The sequence below is a fragment of the Octodon degus genome, unplaced genomic scaffold, assembly GCF_000260255.1.
Source record: "Octodon degus isolate 3935 unplaced genomic scaffold, OctDeg1.0 scaffold00005, whole genome shotgun sequence".
NCBI classification, from domain to species: Eukaryota; Metazoa; Chordata; class Mammalia; order Rodentia; family Octodontidae; genus Octodon; species Octodon degus.
In genome coordinates, this window is record NW_004524581.1 from 24,394,925 (window position 1) to 24,414,171 (window position 19,247).

General features: G+C 47.2%; 2 protein-coding genes across 2 annotated transcripts; both read left to right on the forward strand.

The window, feature by feature from the left end:
- Positions 1 to 1,315: 1,315 nt before the first annotated feature.
- LOC111818314 (trem-like transcript 4 protein) lies at positions 1,316 to 2,347 on the forward strand. Its single transcript, XM_023721893.1, has 3 exons — positions 1,316 to 1,388; positions 1,562 to 1,906; positions 2,295 to 2,347. The coding sequence occupies exons 1-3, from the start codon at positions 1,328 to 1,330 to the stop codon at positions 2,345 to 2,347; spliced, it is 459 nt and encodes a 152-aa protein (XP_023577661.1). The 5' UTR covers positions 1,316 to 1,327.
- Positions 2,348 to 2,801: 454 nt separating this feature from the next.
- On the forward strand, positions 2,802 to 13,512 carry LOC101571788 (trem-like transcript 4 protein). The gene is made up of 4 exons (XM_023722020.1): positions 2,802 to 2,859; positions 3,896 to 3,980; positions 12,496 to 12,631; positions 12,921 to 13,512. Exons 1-4 carry the CDS (start codon positions 2,802 to 2,804, stop codon positions 13,059 to 13,061), a joined length of 420 nt encoding a protein of 139 aa, XP_023577788.1. The 3' UTR covers positions 13,062 to 13,512.
- The last annotated feature ends 5,735 nt before the right edge of the window (positions 13,513 to 19,247 follow it).

Here is a 19,247-nt window from a genome sequence, read left to right on the forward strand (position 1 = left end):
CTCCATTCCTCCCACGCACACCTGTCAAGAGGGTCCCGGCTCCTCCGAGAACCCAACGCCTTGCAGAGCTGACCTGGGGTGACGCCAGCGATGGGGGCTGGAAGCACCGAGGAAGCTGCGCTCTCCTGCTGCCCTTGTTCACCTCCTGCCGTGGGGCCCAGCTCCCAACAGACCACAGACATGGCCAGGCCATGGCACGGGGTGGGGACAGGCAAACCGCAGCAGCAGCTCTTCCCTGATTCTCCCAGGGGAAGGGAGAGCGCTGCTCCTCCAAGGCAGAGGGACAAAGTCACTCCCTCCAGTGACACCAGTCCTGCTCATGAGCGTGGCGCGCTTGCCACTAAGGCCCCAACAGTGATTCCAGAGACCACCAGCACTCGGGCCACGGCAGATGCCTTCTGTGGGAGAGATTGCTCCTTCTACTCAGTCCCGTGCTCGCTTGATCATTTGTCGATGTCCAGATGGACTCGTACGTCTGTTTTTGGACAGAAAAGACCACTCTGTTCCTAGATGTTTCCAACTTTGCCCCTTTCGCCTTTTACATTTGTTTTTTTAAAGACAGGGCTACGGGCGTGTGCTACCACGCCTGGCTTCCTTCATACATTTGCACGCGCGCACGCGCGCGCGCACACACACACACACACATTGTAACACGGCCAGGATTTTCATCCTTCACTCATTTCTGTATTCATCCAACAGACCTGGCCTGGAGCCCGTGCTTTCTTTCCCAGCCCTGGCTCATCTGATCACCTCCCGCTTTCCCACTGATGATCCTTATTCACCAAGCTTCCCTCCCAGCTCTTATGCTCCCGCTTTCTCCAAGAATCATCTTCTGCTTCTGCCATTGGAGTTTGCCCCCACAAGACTTCCCAGGGTGAAAACTCATCATGCCCCACTGTGCCCAGGAAGGAGGACCTTGCCTTGGCCAGGGACCATGACAAAGACTCTGGCTGTGTCTCCAAGGGCCCCTGGCTCCCCATAGAGAGCACAGACAGAGAGGAAAGAGGTGCAGTCTCGCGGTTCACTCCAGCTTCTTCCTGCTCATTCTGCAGAGACAGGCAAAAGTCAGGCTGAGGGGAGCTGAGCGGCGAGGCTGAGGCCTCGAGGCCTGGATAGAGACCCTGCAGCTGCCACTTGTGCGCTGTGCCTGAGGAGCCCACCTTTCCAGGCCAACCACTTCCCCAATCAATGCACAGTACTGACCTTTCTCGATTCTACTAGCCTGTGACACTGGCAGCCGGAAGAATGGGCCCCTCTTCTGGTTCCCTCTGCCCAGAGGACTTCCCTTTGCTTGTCTCCCTTGCTGGCAGAAAGCACTTGGGGTGTCATGGCTTGGAGGGGCCCCTACCTGCTGCTGTCCCCCTTGCTGCTGATGCTCCTAGCCTCAGGTGAGATAGAGGGGGCCAGGATGAGGGTGGGGCGAGGGAGCAGCGATGCCCACAGGGCTGCCTTTGGGGGCCTCATCTGGGGTGGGCATCAGAAGTGGTTCCCTCTCCACTTCCCCAGTGCTGGGAGCCGTGGCCCGGCCAGGGCTGTGCCTGAGAGAGGCCCTGCTCCCCAGGCTCCAGAGTGCTGGCAGTGGAGCCCGAGGAGCTGCAGGCGGTGGTGGGGCAGACGCTGTCTGTGCGGTGCCAGTACACACCCCAGATGGGAGCCTACGTGAGAAAGAGCTGGTGTCGCCAGACATCTGTGAATAGATGTACCAGGCTGGTCACCACCTCCGAGCCCCGCAAGGCAGAGGAGGAGCCACGGCACACCATCTGGGATGACCCGCAGGCTGGTTTCTTCATCATCAACACCACTGACCTGAGGGAGGATGACTCCGGAGCCTACTGGTGTGGGAACTACAACGCTTCCGAAAACACGATATTCATTCTCAGGAACATTACCTTGCTGGTGTCCCCAGGTGAGACTTTCTTGATGAAATGCCCCCCACCAGAGGGATGTGGCAGGGCTTGCTGCCCCCTGGCCAATGGCCCCAGTACCCCCAACCCGCAAGACTTCTGCTTCATTCCAATGTCAGAGAGAAGGCCTGTCTCAGAAAGAGGGTCTCCCTTCTGCTCCCCTGACAGTCCTGGCCCCAGCTTTGGAGCGGGGGCACATAGCCAAGGCTTGGGGACAGGAGTCTTGGTGCAACTATCTTTCTTGCTCTGGGAAACCCGCAGCTCCAGGATGCAGACCTGAGGCGCAGGTCTCTGAGTGACCGGCTCTGGCCCCGAGGGCCCCTTAAGCTTTGAGGACAGATGTCTCCCCTTCTGGGGCCTGCACTGACATCGCCTCTCTTCTCTCCTCAGCCCCATCCACCACCCACACATGGACTACCGCCTGGCCCTTCATAGCCACATGAGGGGCTCTGGTGGGGGAGGACAGAGGGATGGCCAGGCAACCTGGGGGTCCTCAGTGCCAGAGAAGGAGAGAGCAGGAAGGCCTGCTCTGGGGTGGCGGGCCTGGGCTGTGGGGGACACATCAGCGCATAAGGCTTAGGGACATGGACTGCACTCTGATCCCATCTGGGAGTTGGCCATGTTGCTACATGAGAGTGCAGCTCTCGGCCTCCTAAACAGGATCACAGTGAGCAAGAAATACTAAAGCCCCACTTTGGGGGCTTACCTCATGTTAAGCTCCTATTTTCATGGTCTTCAAAAGGTGAAGCGGTTAAGTTAGTACAAAGCTGAGCTCATGGGCTCACAATGTAGATGAAGTCTTGCAGCAAAAGGAGGCAGGCAGGAGAGTTTTCTAGGAAATGCCAGTAAGAAGCACAATAGCGCCTCGATTTCCAGCAGGGTCCCAAATGGGTGGCGATGGGGACCCTCAAAGATTCAGAACTGTTTACACAGAAGCAGAACACAGGAATCCTCAGTTGTTTAGTGGTCACCTCTTGCCATGGGCTCAAATGACCAATTGGAACTCAAGCTCTCTGACCCAATTCCTCAGCCTGTGGGGTTTAAAGGAAATTAAGGCTTTAGAGAAAAACTTGTTATTCTGCTTTTAAATTCCTGGAAACTCAGGAACTTGGTAGGGAGGCGCTACAACTCCTCTTCCTAGGGAGGAAATTTATTCTTGGTCTAAAGTACTAGATTGTTGTCTATTTTTTAAAAAATTATTTATTTATTTATTTATTTATTTATGTATTTATTTGGTACAAGCTCAGACTTGTAGTGATCCTCCTGTCTCAGCCTCCCCAGCACTGGGATTACAGGTGTGTGCCACCACACCCAGGTTTCGTGGCCTGCACAGTGTGCCTGGGATTCCTGGGCCAGCATGGCGTGTGGTACCAGGGATGGAACCTGGGTCCTTGCGCTTGCCAGACAGGTTCTTGGACTGCTGAGTTAGTTCCCTAGCCTGATCACTGTCTATTTTTTAAAAAATTCTTTTTGTGCATGCCATTCTTTCTGTTTAAAGATAATAAAAAAATGAGAAAAAACGATACCGAATTTCGAAATAAGATGACAAGAAATCAACAACGGTTGCTATATTCAAAGTAGTTGTTCAGATTACCAGATACAGGCATGCAAAACTGGTCGAACAATTAAGCAGGGACTGTTCCTTTCAATAAACCAAGACTGATCACCCAAGTCTTTCTCAGGCCCTTCTCTAGCTAGCTGCCTTGCTTCTATAAGTCAACTAAACTACTTTTTATGTTTTGAATATTATACAACATGTACATGTATTAAAACCTCCTATGTGCCCCATAAATGTGTATAATTTGTAAGTACTGGCTCAAAATATGAAAGGAAGAAAGAAGAAAGGAAAGAAAGAAAATGAACAAAAGAAAGAAGGCTTAGGCCCAGTTACCTTCACCCTAGTCCAAGGCCTGGAGGAACTGGTTCTCTCCTCTCTTCACTTCCTCTTCTGGTCATGGGAACCAGGTCTCGCACTCTATTCCGGCTCTGAGCAAACCCTCTCCCCTGTGTCCTCCCAGCTCTGGCCACCTCCCCTGAAGGCACCCCTGGCCTTTCCTTGGATGGATCTGAGCACAGGTAAGACAGGGGCTTTCCCTGGAAGAGGATCCAGGGAGGGGTGGCTGGAGAATTCCTGAAGCATCTTTTGAATCAGGGATGGGACTTGTCTGGATTCGTGCCTAGGTGTGTGCGCCTCCCAGAGCCTCATGCAGTCACAGGGGGAGGAGTCGGAGGTGAATCTAGACTTTGTGATTCTTTGTGGTCCAGTACTAGGATTAAGGGCCCCACACTAGGGCAGGTAGCCTGCATGCAATAGGAGGGACAGGAAGAGGCTTGCTCGTCTCTTGTTGCTTTTGCTGTCTTCTACCTCCATGAGCAACCCTCCGCCCTGTGCCCTGTGCCACCCTCCCTTGGAGCCAACTGATTATGGACTGAAACCTCCACAAACTGTGACCTAATTAAACCTTTCCTCCCTTTAACTTTGGGCATCAGGTATTTCGTCTCAGCAATGAACCAAGTACTGGAGATAGGATGCAAGCAGTGTTTGGAGGATGGCTGGGCCTGGGGTGCAGCAGAGGACTGCTCTTGGCCCAGGCTCAAAGCTGGGCAGAGAGGAGGGGGACTCAGGTCATTAACGTGGGAGGAGCTATAGAAAGTCAGCAAAACATGGATACCTAGACGGAGATAGAATGGAACCTGTGAAGTACAGGCACCAGAGGCCACGTGGGGCTGTTGTGTGATGAGTGTGGAGAGCAGCCCCATCCCGGGGCAGACAGCGGAGCAGACTTTTAACTTCTGCTACTGGCCCTTGGAGTCAGGGGTACCAAGGTCCCCATGGCCTTCTCTTTATGGAAAAACATGATGCAGTGGCCCAGGCTGTGGGAACCATGAAGCACAGCGAGGGCAGCAAGGGCTGAAGGGAAATAGGGGGGCAGCCTGTCGGAGGACCTCCCCAGCCCACCTGGCTCAAGCTCCAGGCTAAGGAGCACCTCTCAGTGATGTGTGTTTTTTTTTTTTTTTTTTGGTCAAACTGGGGATTGAACTCAAGCCCTTGTACTTGCCAGGGAAGCGCTTATTCCACTGAGCCATCTCCCTGGCCCCTCTCTCAGTGTCTTCAAAGGCAGAGCCCTAACCAAGGGTCCAAGAGAGTAGAGTGTGTCTTCTTGGGAGTCCTATGCTCTGGGAAGGGACCTCCTGCCAACTTCTAAAACTCAGTAGGCGAAAGGATTTAATCCTCCAGTTCCTCTCCACCACCAGGCCTCTTAAGCCCAAATAATCTGACAGTTTAGAAGAAGTGCTATATTGGACAAAGGACACTACACCCACTGCTGGAAACTCCTCAGAGGACAGGTAGGGGAACCAACAGGACAGTGATTCTTTTTTTTTTTAATTTTATTTATTTATTTGTGTGTGTGTGTGTGTGTGTGTGTGTGTGTGTGGCCAGCTCAGCCCACCAGGGGGAGGGGCTGGCTGGCATGTGGTGCTGGGGGATTGAACCATGGTCCCTGTGCTTTGCTAAGCTTGTTCTAAGTAGGTGCTTTAGACCACTGAGCCATCTCACCAGCCCAGGACAGTGATTCTTAGTCAATATGACTGGCTTAGTGATAGGAGTGAATAGGCTGTGAACAGAGAGCAAGAGTCGTCAAAAAGATCAAAAGGTATCACTGGTGTTAAACAACGTTCTAGACCGTGGGAGAGGTGACAAGTAAAAGGGGTGAGAGGTGACAAATAAAAGGGGTGCGTGGCTGAAGAGTGAGTGGGGGCGGCAGTTGAGGACTCTTGCAGAAATTTTTGGGAAAGGGTGGGAAGCTTTAGGACAAGTCAAGGGGAAAGTATGAAAGAGAAAAGTAGATGTGCTAATGTAGGGGAATAGGGTCTCTGCGGGTGGGAGAAGATGGAGAGGAATATTTGCAGAGACAAGGATAGCTAAGTCCTTGTCTCGTGAGAGGAGGCCTGCAGATATTGGTCAGTTTCACCATTCTCTGGAGACACTTGGGATGGCCGTGGGTCTTCAGGTGACTAAAGGTGTGCTCTTTAAGTTAGGAAAGTGAGGCCATCCAAGAGAAAGTAGAGGAATGATTTTAAAAACTAATAAAGCACAATAAGTGGAAACAGTGAAGTAAGAAGGCAGAAACAAGCCCTAAGATAGATATAAGTCAGTTAAACTCATCAGAGAAGGACAGAGCCTTCTAACTGGGTGTGGTGGTGCACACCTGTCATTCCAGCACTCCGGAGGCTGAGGCAGGAGGATTACTGTGAGTTTGAGGCTAGCCTGGGCTACATAGTGAGACCCTGTTTCAAAACACAAAACAAAACAACAACACAAAGGAGGTCAAGCAACCTTATCAGACATGCAAGAAGAAGTAAGTAGCTTACAATTGTAGTGGAAGAGTCCTATCCCTCTCAGAAGATCGAGGGCCAGTGAGATTAAGAATAATCAGAAGAAACTAAACTCTAAACCAACTATTAATAAATAATACTTAATTCCAAGTTATTCTAATGAATTTCAAGCATTATGTCATTTACAAATATTGACAAGTATGCACATTGATACCTATTCATAGAATTACAAATTATCTGTCTTAATAGTTTCAAGTATTCAAATATACATGTACACCTTTAAGAATGTTTTCAACTATATAAATATAAATATTGAATAAAATGTATTATGTATAAATACATGTGAGCTATATAGTACTACATATAAACACATATCAAACACTTTGCATAAAGACAGACAATGTATATTCTCCAAATACATAGAGAATATTCATAGAAGTAGACCTTATATGAGGACATAAAAGAAACTTGAATAATTACAAAGAATTAGCGTAATACAGAATATATTTTCAAACATAATGCAGCAAATTAAGAGTAAATGAGAGAAAGTTATAATAGCACATTTTGAAATTGAGTAATATTTATTAATCTATTTTAATATAAACTATATGTAAAATAACATGCTACAATAATCGAAAAATACGCAGCATAAGTAGTAGCTAGAGGGAAGGCTATAGCTTTAATTAAATTTGTTGGAAAACATAGACGGTTAAAAATTAGTTCAAGCAGATGGAAACTGAGCAGCAGAACAAGCCCAAAGATATCGAAACAATATATAAAGGCATGTAAATAGCAAAATAACAAAATCTCTCTCTGAAAAAGGTGAGGGCTGAAATAAATTAAATGGATTAAGATTGAAGTATCAAAGGCAACCCATAGATGGTGCCTTAATAAAATAGGCATGTTTATGTTGAAAACAAATTAAAACATTGAAATAAATAACAGATTGAAGGGAAGATTCTTGTCTGAACTACAAGTGGACAAATTCCTAAAATATAAGATGTCCAGGCTATTATGCCTCCTTGTGGCAGTCCAGCCTGTGCTGTAGGGTGTACTTACTTTTATTTTATTTTTCTCTCCTTGCCCTAGTTTTACCTGGCCCAAATTCACTCAACAAAGCCTGTTTTTTTCCTACTTTTCATAAACGTGAAACTTTGCCACCATGAAAAAAGATGTAGATAGATACATATCTCCAAGATTTAGAAGGAAATAGATTTGAGTACACTGAAAATTATGAAACATTGAAATGTTAAAAACACAGCTTCATAGAAAACTTGAGACTCGGATGGTTTTACATATCTCACCAAACTTTAAAAATGAAATGCTTGGGCTGGGGAGATGGCTCAGTAGAAGAAATGCTTGCTTGGCAAGCGCAAGGGCCTGAGTTCAATCCCTGGTTCTGCCAAACAAAAACAAGAATCAAATGCTTGATTCATATTTCATGCAGGATTTTATACAAAATAGAAAAGAAATGAAAGCTATTTTCTTAGTTACTCCTCTTGTTGCTGAGACAAAATACTGAACACCCAAAGTGAGAGGAGGATAGGGTTATCTGACTCATGGTCTGTAGAGGTGCAGTCCATGGACAGCGTGGAGAGTTTGTTCATGGCAGGCATGAGGCAAAAAGCAGGGGAGTAGGAAAGCAGCAGGCAGCAAGTGAGAGCAGCAGGCTTCTTTCTGTCCCTTGTATTTTATCCAGAGGATATGGCTCAGCGGCATAAGCGTCTGCCTGGCAAGCGCAAGGTCCTGAGTTCGATCCCTGGTATGAAAAAAAAAAAAAACAAACCCTTGTATTTTATCCAGGCTACTGGCTTTGGGGGTGGGTAACATTCATGCCCAATACTTTAACCCAGAACTACGCCAAGCCAGTTACTAAGTTACGAAGGAATAGTAGCTTAGCTCCAGCTAAGCTGGCTCCAGCCTCACACACTCAGTCCCAGAGCCGCACACTCTGGATCCAGCCCTCTCTGGAAAGCCCCACCTCTGACCACATCAGGCCTTGGCGTGTCACGGCAGCCACAACGAACGCACTCGGAGAGGCGAGCGCCTTGGAACGAGCTACAGATAACACAGGAAAATTAAGTTACAAGCTCACGCTGGAAAATGAACACCAGCCGGCCGAGCGCCAAGTGTGTCAGAAAAGAGCGAGTTGCGACCAAAGTGACCGGGAGGCGGGTATTTCAGGATAGGAAGGGGCATTCAGCCGTAGAAAACCTATCAATGCAAATAGTATTAAATAACAAGTAATCAAAATGTACAGGAGAAATCCAGCTGCTGTAGAAAATGCATTTGGAAATCTTGAATCCATCTATATCATAAAGAAAATAAAATTTCATAAAACTGAAATAGAACCGAGGCTCGATCTCCGGCATGCCGTGCCAGTCCCACCCCCAGGGCCTGCTGAGTTGACGACTGAGACTGGGCGTGGGGGCACGTGCCTGTAATCACAGCGCTTTGCAGGCTGAAAACAGGAGAGTCACTATAATCCGATCTGTGTAGTAAGGCCCTGTAGACCCTGTACTAAACACATTAAAAAAAGAAAGAAATAGGATGATAAAGGTTGTCTGCTAATGACTACAATGAATGATTACTGAGTGGAAAAAGGATAGACACCAATTAGAAACTCGTACAGCTACTTTAATATAGTGTTATAGGGTCTGGCCAATGCTAGCAGGAAGGAAGTATGGGGAGAGAGGGTTACACAAGTACAAATGACTGTATCTTAAAGATGGTAGGAATATATATATATATATATATATATATTTTTTTTTTTTTTTTTAAAGCAGCATCAGTGACTACTAAATCTCATGAAACAAGCAAGGTTGACAGGTATAGGATCAACTGGTAAAATTTTTTTAAAATGGTCATGGTGGTTTACACCTGTAATCCTAGCTACTCTGGAGGCTGAGGCAGGAGGATTGGGAGTTCAAGGTCAGCCTGGGCCACATAGTAGGACCCTATCCCCCGACATCCCTAACAGAAGTAACTTTCTGCTTATGTGTAGTCATTTAACAAAGTCAAAACAGAACAAACTTCCATTCTTTTCAGAAACAAAGTCAGTACTTTCTAGGAAGAATTAATTTAACCATGATCTGTTTGTAAAAAAAAATCTCAAAACACTAAGGAATGACACAGGTTATCTGAAGAAATAGAAATAATCCGTGATCTCGGATGAGACAGTGGTGTGATAAAGGTTTCAACATCCTCCCAGTCAAGTCTCTAAATGTTATCCTAACCACAATTGGATTTCAATTTTTTAAAAATAATTTGATAGCGGCTGGCCAGATAGCTCAGTAGATTAAAGCGCCTCTTAGGCAGATGCAGGGGCCGGGGTTCAGTCGCTGGCCTGCAGTGCGGGCCTGACCCCCGGGGCATGCTGAGACAGTGAATGAGACTGGGTGTGGTGATGTAATCCCAGTTCTTGGGAGGCTGAAAACAGGAGGATCACTATGAGTCTGATTTGTATAGTGAGACCCTGTAGACCCTGCACTAATTACATTAAAATTTTTTTTTTAATACATTTACTCTAAGTTATAGGCAAAGTAAACATACGTGAGTAGCTACTATAAAAAAGTAAAAACAAAGGCAAGGATTTATCCTACCAAATTGCAGGCAGGCAGTACAGCAGATAGCAGTGTGGGCTGGTGTAAGAACAAATGAGGGCCTTTTCTGCCTGCTCTCTCCTCCCCCTGAGCGCCGCTCTCGCTGCACCAAGCTCGCTCTGAGCTCCTGGCTCCTGCTAAGCTTGCATGGCCGCCACCTCCCTCAGCCACCATCATGATTATCTACCCCGACCTCATCAGCCATGATGAGATGTTCTCCGACATTTACAAGATTCGGGAGAGGAGCCAGGGAGATGGCTCAGTGGAATAAGTGCTGCCCTGGCAAGCACAAGGGTCTGAGTTCAATCCCCGGATCCAAAAAAAAAAAAAAAAAAAGTTGAGTTACAAGATCTGGGAGATCGCAGACGGGCTGTGCCTGGAGGTGGAGGGCAAGATGGGCAGTAGAGCAGAGGGTGCCATTGACGACGCGCTCATTGGTGGCAATGCCTCCGCTGAAGGCACCAAAAGCACAGGAGTCACCGGTGTAGATAGTGTAATGAACCGTCACTGGCAGGACACCAGCTTCACAAGAGGCCTCCAGGAAGTACATCAAAGATTGTATGAAATCAGTCAAAGGCAAACTTGAAGGACAAAGGCCAGAAAGAGTAAAACTGTTTATGATGGGGGGGGGTGGGCTGCAGAGCAAATCACGCACATCCTTGCTAATTTCAAAAACTCTCAGTTCTTTATTGGTGCAAACGTGAGTCCAGATGGCGTGGTTGCTCTCCTGGACCACCGTGAGGATAGCATGACCCCATTTATGATTTTCTTTAAGGATGGTTTAGAAATGGAAAAATGTTAATGGATTCGATGGCAACCTTGGATCTATCACTTGTCATAACTGGCTGCTGCTTGTCATCTACACAACACCAGGATTTTAGACAAATGGGACTGATGTCATCTTGAATGCTTTGTTTGTTTTGACTGTGATTTATTTGGAGAGGAGGCATTGTTTTTTAGGGGGAAAAAAACCACGTCATGTAGGTTGTGTAAAAATAAAGTGCATTTAAACTCATTTAAGAGAATGCGTTTAGTACATATCTAAACTAAGTCCATTGTAGTGTTCATGGAGGAGCTAGAACCTGGTCAGAGACCGCTGCTAAAAAGCACAAGACTGTCTGCAAATAACTTCGGCAGTGGAACTACTTCTGAGACTGGAATGTAAGACAAGAATCAGAATTTTAATTCTGAGCTGCAGAGAAGGGAAAGAGACTATGTTTATAGCAGTGCCAACATTTGAAGTGGAGCCTTACATGTTACCTACAACGGAAGTAGTTAACCCTGGAAGAGATTACCAACAGAATAAAAAGACTTAACTCAGTTGGAAGCAAAAAAAAAAGAACAAACAAACCCACCAGTGGGCCAGCCTGAAGGGTTCCCGGCGCACCAGTGTGTATCCGGGCATGTGGGTGATCACACGGGAGCCCCAGAAAATCAGTAGGGCACATCACCCATTATTTTATTTCATTTTATTTTTTGACCCATTATTTGGAAGACATTCTTGAGATACCAGGTACAAAGCATTTTAAAAAGTGAAAAATGAATCAGAAAGTGGCTCCCTAGATAATTATATGCAGAGATGAACTCCAGCTAAATTCAGGTGGTGGTGATGGTGGTGGTGATGGTGATGGTGGTGTGTGTATGTGTGTGTGTGAAAAATGAGATTAAGTCATAAAAAACCCAGCAGAAAAATCTATGCCCTTATTTCCTAAGCATCTTTTATTTTGCTCCTTGATACCTTGAGTTTCTCAGATAAGAAAAACCACACAAGAGCAAGCTTGCAGGTCTGAGTTTTTTTTACCTAACATTATGGTCTCAAAGTACTAATGCAAGATGAAAAGGGGGGGTGGGCAGGGAGGGAGATGGCTCAGTAGAATAAGCGCTTGCCTGGCAAGCTCAAGGGCCTGAGTTCAATCCCTGGTCCCGCAAAATAAATAAATAAAAGATGAAAATTGGAAAAAAAAAGAAAAAACCAGGAAAACTACAAGTGATTATCTGTTGAACCAGGAGTGAGGGAGGACTTCTAACCCAGAACTTTAAAAACACAAGCCACAGGAGCTGGGGAGATGGCTCAGTGGAATAAGCGCTTCCCTGGCAAGCGCAAGGGCCTGAGTTCAATCCCTGGTTCTGCCAAAAAAAAAAAAAAAAAAAAAAAAAAAAAGGAAGTAAGAAGAAAAACACAAGCCACAGGGACAAAAACAATCAAATCAAATCAATTACATCAGGAATAGAAGTTTTAGTCAAGGAATACACTCTGGGAAAAGTTCTCAAGCAGGTAAGAAAATGGGGAGAATGAATTGCTAGTGTCTAAAACAAGCACAGCAGTATTACTAGACTCCGCGAGGGACCAGCGCTGACCCACAGCAGGAAGGCGGGACTGCAGAGGGCTGGGCAAAGCCCCTGCGGACAGTTGCAGGAGAGGAAATCAGAATGGCTCACATTGGGTCATAATCAAAGAAATGTCACTAAAAACAACCACGAAACACTACCTTCACTACCTTTTCCACTGGCAGAACAAGGGTGCTGGTGGGGGTTGGGGTAGGGACACCCAGGAAGGCAGATGGCTCTTGGGAAGGGTGGCTGCCCTGCCCCTGAGAGAGAGGAGCAGGTGTCATCCCCGCCAACTTGCTCTTCTCTCCCCCTTCTTCCAGGAACCACAGCTCCTCGTCCTCCCTGGATGCTGCTTGCCCCGAGCCCCTGCTCCTCCTGCAGTGTGGGCTTCTGGCAGTCAAGGGACTGCTGCTGTCTGCGCTGTGTGTGGTTCTGTGCTGCAGGTGCTGCTGTAGGGTGAGCGGCTGGGCGGGGGCTGGGATCTGCGCAGCTGGGGGGCTGCTGTGCCAGCAGGAAGGTAGCCCCCAAAATCAGAAGCAGACCTCAGAGAAAGGAGGGCTTTCCTGGGCCTGCACCCCAGGGGCAGGAGGAGAAAGCAGAGGGCACCAGGGCAGGGATCAGGGGCAAAGGAGTTGGGGGATGAGGAGACCAGGGAATGGGCCGGGGTAAGACAAGGTGTGGGGTAGAGGGGCAGAGAAAAGGCTCACTTTAATTTATGAGTTTCCTTCTCACCCCCATTTCCCAGGATCCCAAGGACACCGCAGTGATGGATGTGATGGAGATTTCTGATTATATAAGCTTCATCCGTGTCCCAGAGCACTTGGATTCATTCCACCTTGTCCCTGGATGCAGGAACAACACCTATTCTCCTGCCCCTGATGACTGATGGTCGCAGCTCTGTGAGCAGAAGCCAGTGCTCAGATCGGGGGAGACAACTCCCAGCCCCCGTCATCAGCGATAACGAGCACCCTGAGACCCACTCATCCTGAAGAGAGTGTTCCAAGCTCCGCTGCCACTGCCTGCCCAGCTCTGCCCACACTGACCCCGTGTGGGACCATCCATGCTGGGGTCACCCAGCTCAGCAGCTTCCCCCGCTGCACGCGTGCTCCTTGCGTCCCAGGGATAGGGCATCCTTCCACCTGCCTCGGTTGGGCTCCAGGATGCCTGCTGTTGCTCAACTCTGCAATACTGCACCTCTGTGTGTTTGCTCTTGTGTTTAGGCTCAAGTGATGGACTGAACTTTGTCACAGGCAACTGGGCAAGATCTGTGAGCGGATGCCCTGGGCCTCCTGTCCTTCTCTTCAGACAACTTCATCTGAGATAAAAAGGGCTTTAAAATAAATGATGACGGGGAGAGAGCTCAGTAGAATAAGTGCTTGCCTGGCAAGTGCAAGGGCCTGAGTTCAATCCCTGGTTCCACACACACAATAAATAAATAAATAAATAAATAAATAAATAAATAAATAAATAAATAAATAAATGATGGATCTAATTTTAGTCTTTAGTGTGTGGAAAGCCAGCTTATCCAGCACCATTTAGTAAGGAGACTGTCTTCCAGTGAACATGCTTGGCTTATTTGTCAAAGATAAGGTGGGTGAGTGTGTTTGTGGTTTTGTCTGCATCTTCTGTTCTGTCCCACTGATGCTCTGGCCTATCCTCCCCCCAATACCATGCTGATTTTCTTTTCTTTTTGGTACTGGGAGTCAAACTCATGAAGTTGCTCTTGCCAGGCAGGCGCGGTGCCACTGAGCTACCCCCCCCCCCGCCTCACCGTGCTGGTTTTATCACAGTAGCTTTGTAGTGTAGTTTCAGGTCAGGGATTGTGATGCTACCCTGGTTTGCCTTTGTTGCCCAGAATTGCTTTTGCTATTCTAGGTCTTTTCTGGTTCCAAATGAATTTCAGGAACGTGTTCTCTATCACCATGTACCGAAGGCAAAATGGATCAAAGATCTAAATATTAAAATAGAAATGCTAAATTTACTAGAGGAGAAAGTAGACAGGAATCTTGAAGACATAAGTACAAGCAGAGACTTGGTGAAGAAAAAGCAGACTTCAAGGGAAATAGTATGAAGAATCAACAAATGAGATCTCACTTTACTAAAAACTTTTGCACAACAAAAGAAATTACCAGTGGAGTGAAAAGACAACCCACAGAGTGGGAAAAAGTTACAGTAAGTTGCCCATAGGACTTGTATCTAGAACATATTAAGAATTGCAGATGGCCTGAGGTGACCTGTGAAAATGGTTTGCTACCCTCTCAACCCAGAAAAACCCACAAAATCATGCAAATTAAGAGGCTCAAATTTTCGCGTTCACTTTAAGAACACGCGTGAAACTGCATCACATGCGTGATGCGTTCACTTTAAGAACATGCGTGAAACAGGCCATCAAGGGTATGCATATCCGAAAGGCCACCAAGTATCTCAAGGATGTCACATTAAAGAACCAGTGTGTGCCATTCTGGTGTTACAATGGTGGAGTTGGTAGGTGTGTCCTGGCCAAACAGTGGGGCTGGACACAGGGTCAGTGGCCCAAAAAGAGTGTTGAATTTTTGCTGCGCATGCTCAAAAATGCAGAGTAATGCTGAACTTAAGGGTTTAGATGTAGATTCTCTGGCTATTGAACATACCCAGGTGAACAAAGCACCCAAGATGCGCCGCCGTACTTACAGAGCTCATGGCCAGATTAATCCATCCATGAGCTCCCCCTGCCGTACTGAGATGATCCTTACTGACAAGGAACAGATTGTTCATGAACAAGAGGACGAAGTTGCACAGAAGAAAAAGATATCCCAGAAGATACTGAAGAAATGAAAACTTATGGCACTGGAATAAAGCATAAAATAAATGCAAATAAAATTAATATTGCTGGGTATTAGTAAACATTTTAGGTGTCCTTATCAGATGGAAAAAAAATGAATTGTGAAAAATCAGATCCCCCTCAAATTCAAAAACCCAATCCATAAATGGACACCTAAGATGACTAGGCATTTCTTAGATGAAGAAATAAAAACGGCCAATCATCAATATTACTGGTCACTCAGGAGATGCAAACTGAAACAGCACTAAGATTCCATCTCATGCCAGAAAGAATGACTGACATCAAAAAATCAACCAAAACAAACGCTGGAGGGGCTGTGGAGAAAAAGGAACGCGTCTTCACTGCTAAAGGAAGTGTAGATTGGTGTAAGCACTAAGAACTCCGTGTAGAGATTCCTCTAAAAAATAAGATTATTTTTATATATGACTCTCTTTAAGCTAAAATCAGTGATGGAATTGAAACTCAGAAAGAAAAAAGAAACTGAACTTAAGAAAAGCTATGATCAGTAGACTGATAATTAAGGAAGTCTTAGAAGTTCAAGGTCGCATTTCAACCAGTTATTCCCCTTCTGGATATCTTCCCCAAAGAATTAAAAACATCACCCCACAGTGATATTTTTGTACCCACGCTTGTAGCAGCATAATTTATAATAGCTAAATCTTGGAGACAACCAAATGCCTGTCAACAAAGGAGTGGATAAAAATGAAATTTTTTAAAGGATATAATGGAGTCCTATTCAGCCTTAAAGAAGGATCAACTGGAGACTTTTATAGATAAATGGACGCAGCGTGAGACCATATTCATAAGTGAAATAAATCAGACATATATGTGTAAACATCAAATATATGTGTAGGGGCCAGCCAAATAGCTCAGCGGATTAAAGCACTTGCAATCAGGTGTGCAGGGGCGAGGGTTGGATCCCTGGGCCTGCTGATATATGGATGTGAAATTCCCAACCTGGCCTGAATGAGTTTGTGTTCTCTAAAACCGAAGAATGAATTTTAGGAACAAACGGAGGCTTAAGGTAAAACTTTATTGGAAAGGAAAGCTTCTGTCAGAGAGGGACAGAAGGGGGTCCCAAGTGGGTTGCCCAGGAAGCTGTCTCCTTCAGGTTATTTTATAGGACAAAACCATGCGGGGCTAAGGTAGAGACAAAGGGGTCCTGCTTAGGCAGATACAGGGTGGGACAAAACTATGGTCAACCAATGGGATTACAAGCACCATTGCTCAGGTAAAATTTATTAGGCCCAGGACCAAATGGGGTAGCGAGTCACGTAGTAAGCGGGCGACCTTATCTGGTGGCCTTCAGTCAATGATTCTTCCCGACTAATGAGTAATCCTGGATGCCAACTTTAGGGAGGTCAGCATTTATTTGATCTTTAGGTCTGACTCACACCAGGAACATCTCCCCAGTAAGGTGTCTGGTCTTTGTCATCCCCTTCGAGGGCCTGTCCCTGTCTAACCACCTACAATATTTCTATCTAACTCAGGCTGCCTGCAACACTGCTGTGCCATCCCCACCTCTGGCTCGCGCTGAGGTGGCAATTGAGACTGGGCATGGTGGCGCACGCCTGTAATCCCAGCTCTTGGGAGGCTGTAAACAGGCGGATCACTATGAGTCCGGTCTAGTAGAGACCATGAACACTCTGTAGACCCTTCTCTAAAAGTAAGTAAGTAAATAAACAAATATATGTGTATACAGTGTATTATCTTGGGCCAGCCAGATAGTTCATTGAATTAAAGCACTTGCTTAGGCAAACATAGGTGAAATCCCTGGCCTGCTTTGCTGGTCCCGCCCCTGGGGACCTGATAATTAAGGAAGTCCCAGCGATTGAGACTAGGCATGGTGGCACTCACCTGTAATCCCAGTGCTTGGGAGGCTGAAAGCAGGAGGGATCCCTTCGAGTCTGATCTGTGTAGTGAGACCCTGTAGACCATGTAGACCCTGTAGACCCTGTACCAAATACATAAAACACAAAACTTTTCCTCCTCCTCCTTCCTCCTCTTCTTTCCTTCTCCTCCTCCCTCCTCCCATCAGGAGAGCGGTTCCACCTAGCCTCAGTTTTCTGTATTCTGATTCTTGTCCTTTTTTCTCCATCCTGTCACCATCCTCACCCTGAGAACTTTGTGAACTTCCCAGGACTGGGTGTGTTTGAAGAACAATAACTCCGATGTTTACTTAAAATGTTTTCAAAACTCATCACAAATTTGAAAATAGTGGTGAAGAGAAGGCACCCTTAAGGCCACGGATGTCAGGAGATGGGTTTAAAGCTTCCGGTCAGTGCCCTCTCTGAGCGACTGAACTAATAAACACATATCTTTGTTCATTTACTTTTGTCCATTGCTAATATGCTCTATGGTATTTCTGTGCTGTAAGCATGAATTTGTCCCAACCACTGCAGCTGTGTAAGTTTAATAAATCAAGAAAGGGTCTGGGCCAGTGGCCTACACCTGTAGTCCCAGCTATTCAGAAGGCTGAGGCAGGAGATCACTTGAGACTCCGTCTCCAATCAATCAATCAATCAACAAAATAAATCAAGAAAGAAACAGGTTCTTCCATATACAATTTTTTTTCTTTCTTTCCTTGTTTCTTCTGTATTTAGTACAGGGTCTACAGGGTTTCACTACACAGCTCAGACTTGCAGTGATTCTCCTGTTTTCGGCCTCCCAAGCCTTGGGATTACAGGAGCACGGCACCACGCCCAGTCTCAGTAGCTGTCTCAGTGTGCCCTGGGGGCAGGGGATCAAACCCCAGCCACTGCGCTCTGCCTAAACAGGCACTTTAATCCACTGAGCTATCTGGCCGGCCCTACAGTTTTCTTTTGAGACAGCGTCTCCCTGCGTAGTTGTATTTCCTACAGGTTTGCAGAAAGGGCATGATCTCTCTTTCCTATAATCAGCGATCCAGGCTGCATTTACTCAGGGCAGCTAGCCTCACCAGAGGATAAACCCTAAAGGGAGTTTCCCATGATTCCATCAGAGAACATGCTGGAAGATATCCATGGCTGCGATGTGGAGACGTGAAGGCCAGCCTGCATCTGCACCCTGGGTGGGGGCGAGGGAGGAGCATGCAGTGGTAGGTGACAAACAACAGAAGGAATCTGGGCAGCTAAGAAAACTAATAAAATTACAAAGCTCACTACAGCTCACTACAGGAATAACAGAGGACAAAACTAGTGAACTTGAAGACCAATTAGTAAAATATGCTCAATGACAAGAGAGAAAGCAGGCTAAAGGGCCGCAGAGATAGCTCAGCGGTCTGAGTGCCTGTCTGGCAAGCACAAGGACCCAGGTTCGATCCCTGGATCCACATGACGTGTCGGCCCTGCCCAGGCCACACCGAGCCAGCCCCTGAGACCGGGCATCCGGGCAGGGTGCTACGTGCCTGTAATCCCAGTTCTGGGGACGCTGAAACAGGAGGAGCACTGCAAGTCCAAACTGCGCAGTGAGACCCTGTACCAAATACGTAAAATTATAAAAAATAAAATAAAATCAGACTGAAAAAAAAATGCTCCAACCCTCAGTGTCCTGCAGACAGTGACGGAAGGTCAGCACCGCACCTGCCGAGGTCTGGAAAGGAAGGACAACGCGGCCGTGAACAGTGCAGGGGGAGAGGTGGTATTACAACATCTTACACTCAGCAAATGATAAAAGCATACAGTCGCAGCGTTGATTTAACCTCAAATAGAATGAGGCAGAATAAATGCCCTCCAACACACACATCCTGAGCCACCGGGAACTGAGACCCACGTCGTCTTCAGAGCCCTCTGAGCACGGGTCCCGCATGGCTGAGATTTGGGAGGAGGGAAGCGCCTAAGACAGGTGCCAGAGGGGCGTCAGACTCCAAGAGTCCGGCTGAGGGAGAAACCCCTGCCAGAGGGCGGCGCTTGCAGCGGCTGGGAGAAAGTGCAGCTGAGCCACCTCTGGGCCGCAGCGCCCCCCGCCCCCCCACCAGGGAAAGCGTCTGCGGAGTGGCTCTACCATCCTGAGGAAGGTGTGGAGCCCGCACCAGAAGGGCAGTCTGACCCAGAGAGAGGCCCCTGACCTGTCCTCCCTCGCCCTGGAGAGGGAGGCCAGCCAGCAAGGGAGGGAAGGGTAACTCAGCGCACTAGGAGGCTGAGGCAGGAAGACCTCAAGCTGAAGCTCTGCCCGGGCACACTTAGCAACTTGGTAAGATCCTGGCTCAAAATAAAGAATAAGCAGGGCTGGGGTAGGATGTAGTTCAGTGTGGACGCCCTGGGTTTAAGTCGC

Coding starts and splice junctions, on each gene's coding strand:
- LOC111818314 (XM_023721893.1), top strand. CDS start 1,328: ATGGCTTGGAGGGGCCCCTACCTGCTGCTGTCCCCCTTGCTGCTGATG. Junction 1,389..1,561: donor GCTGATGCTCCTAGCCTCAG/GTGAGATAGAGG, acceptor CCTGCTCCCCAG/GCTCCAGAGTGCTGGCAGTG. Junction 1,907..2,294: donor TACCTTGCTGGTGTCCCCAG/GTGAGACTTTCT, acceptor TTCTCTCCTCAG/CCCCATCCACCACCCACACA.
- LOC101571788 (XM_023722020.1), top strand. CDS start 2,802: ATGGGGACCCTCAAAGATTCAGAACTGTTTACACAGAAGCAGAACACA. Junction 2,860..3,895: donor GCAGAACACAGGAATCCTCA/GTTGTTTAGTGG, acceptor TCCGGCTCTGAG/CAAACCCTCTCCCCTGTGTC. Junction 3,981..12,495: donor TTGGATGGATCTGAGCACAG/GTAAGACAGGGG, acceptor CCCTTCTTCCAG/GAACCACAGCTCCTCGTCCT.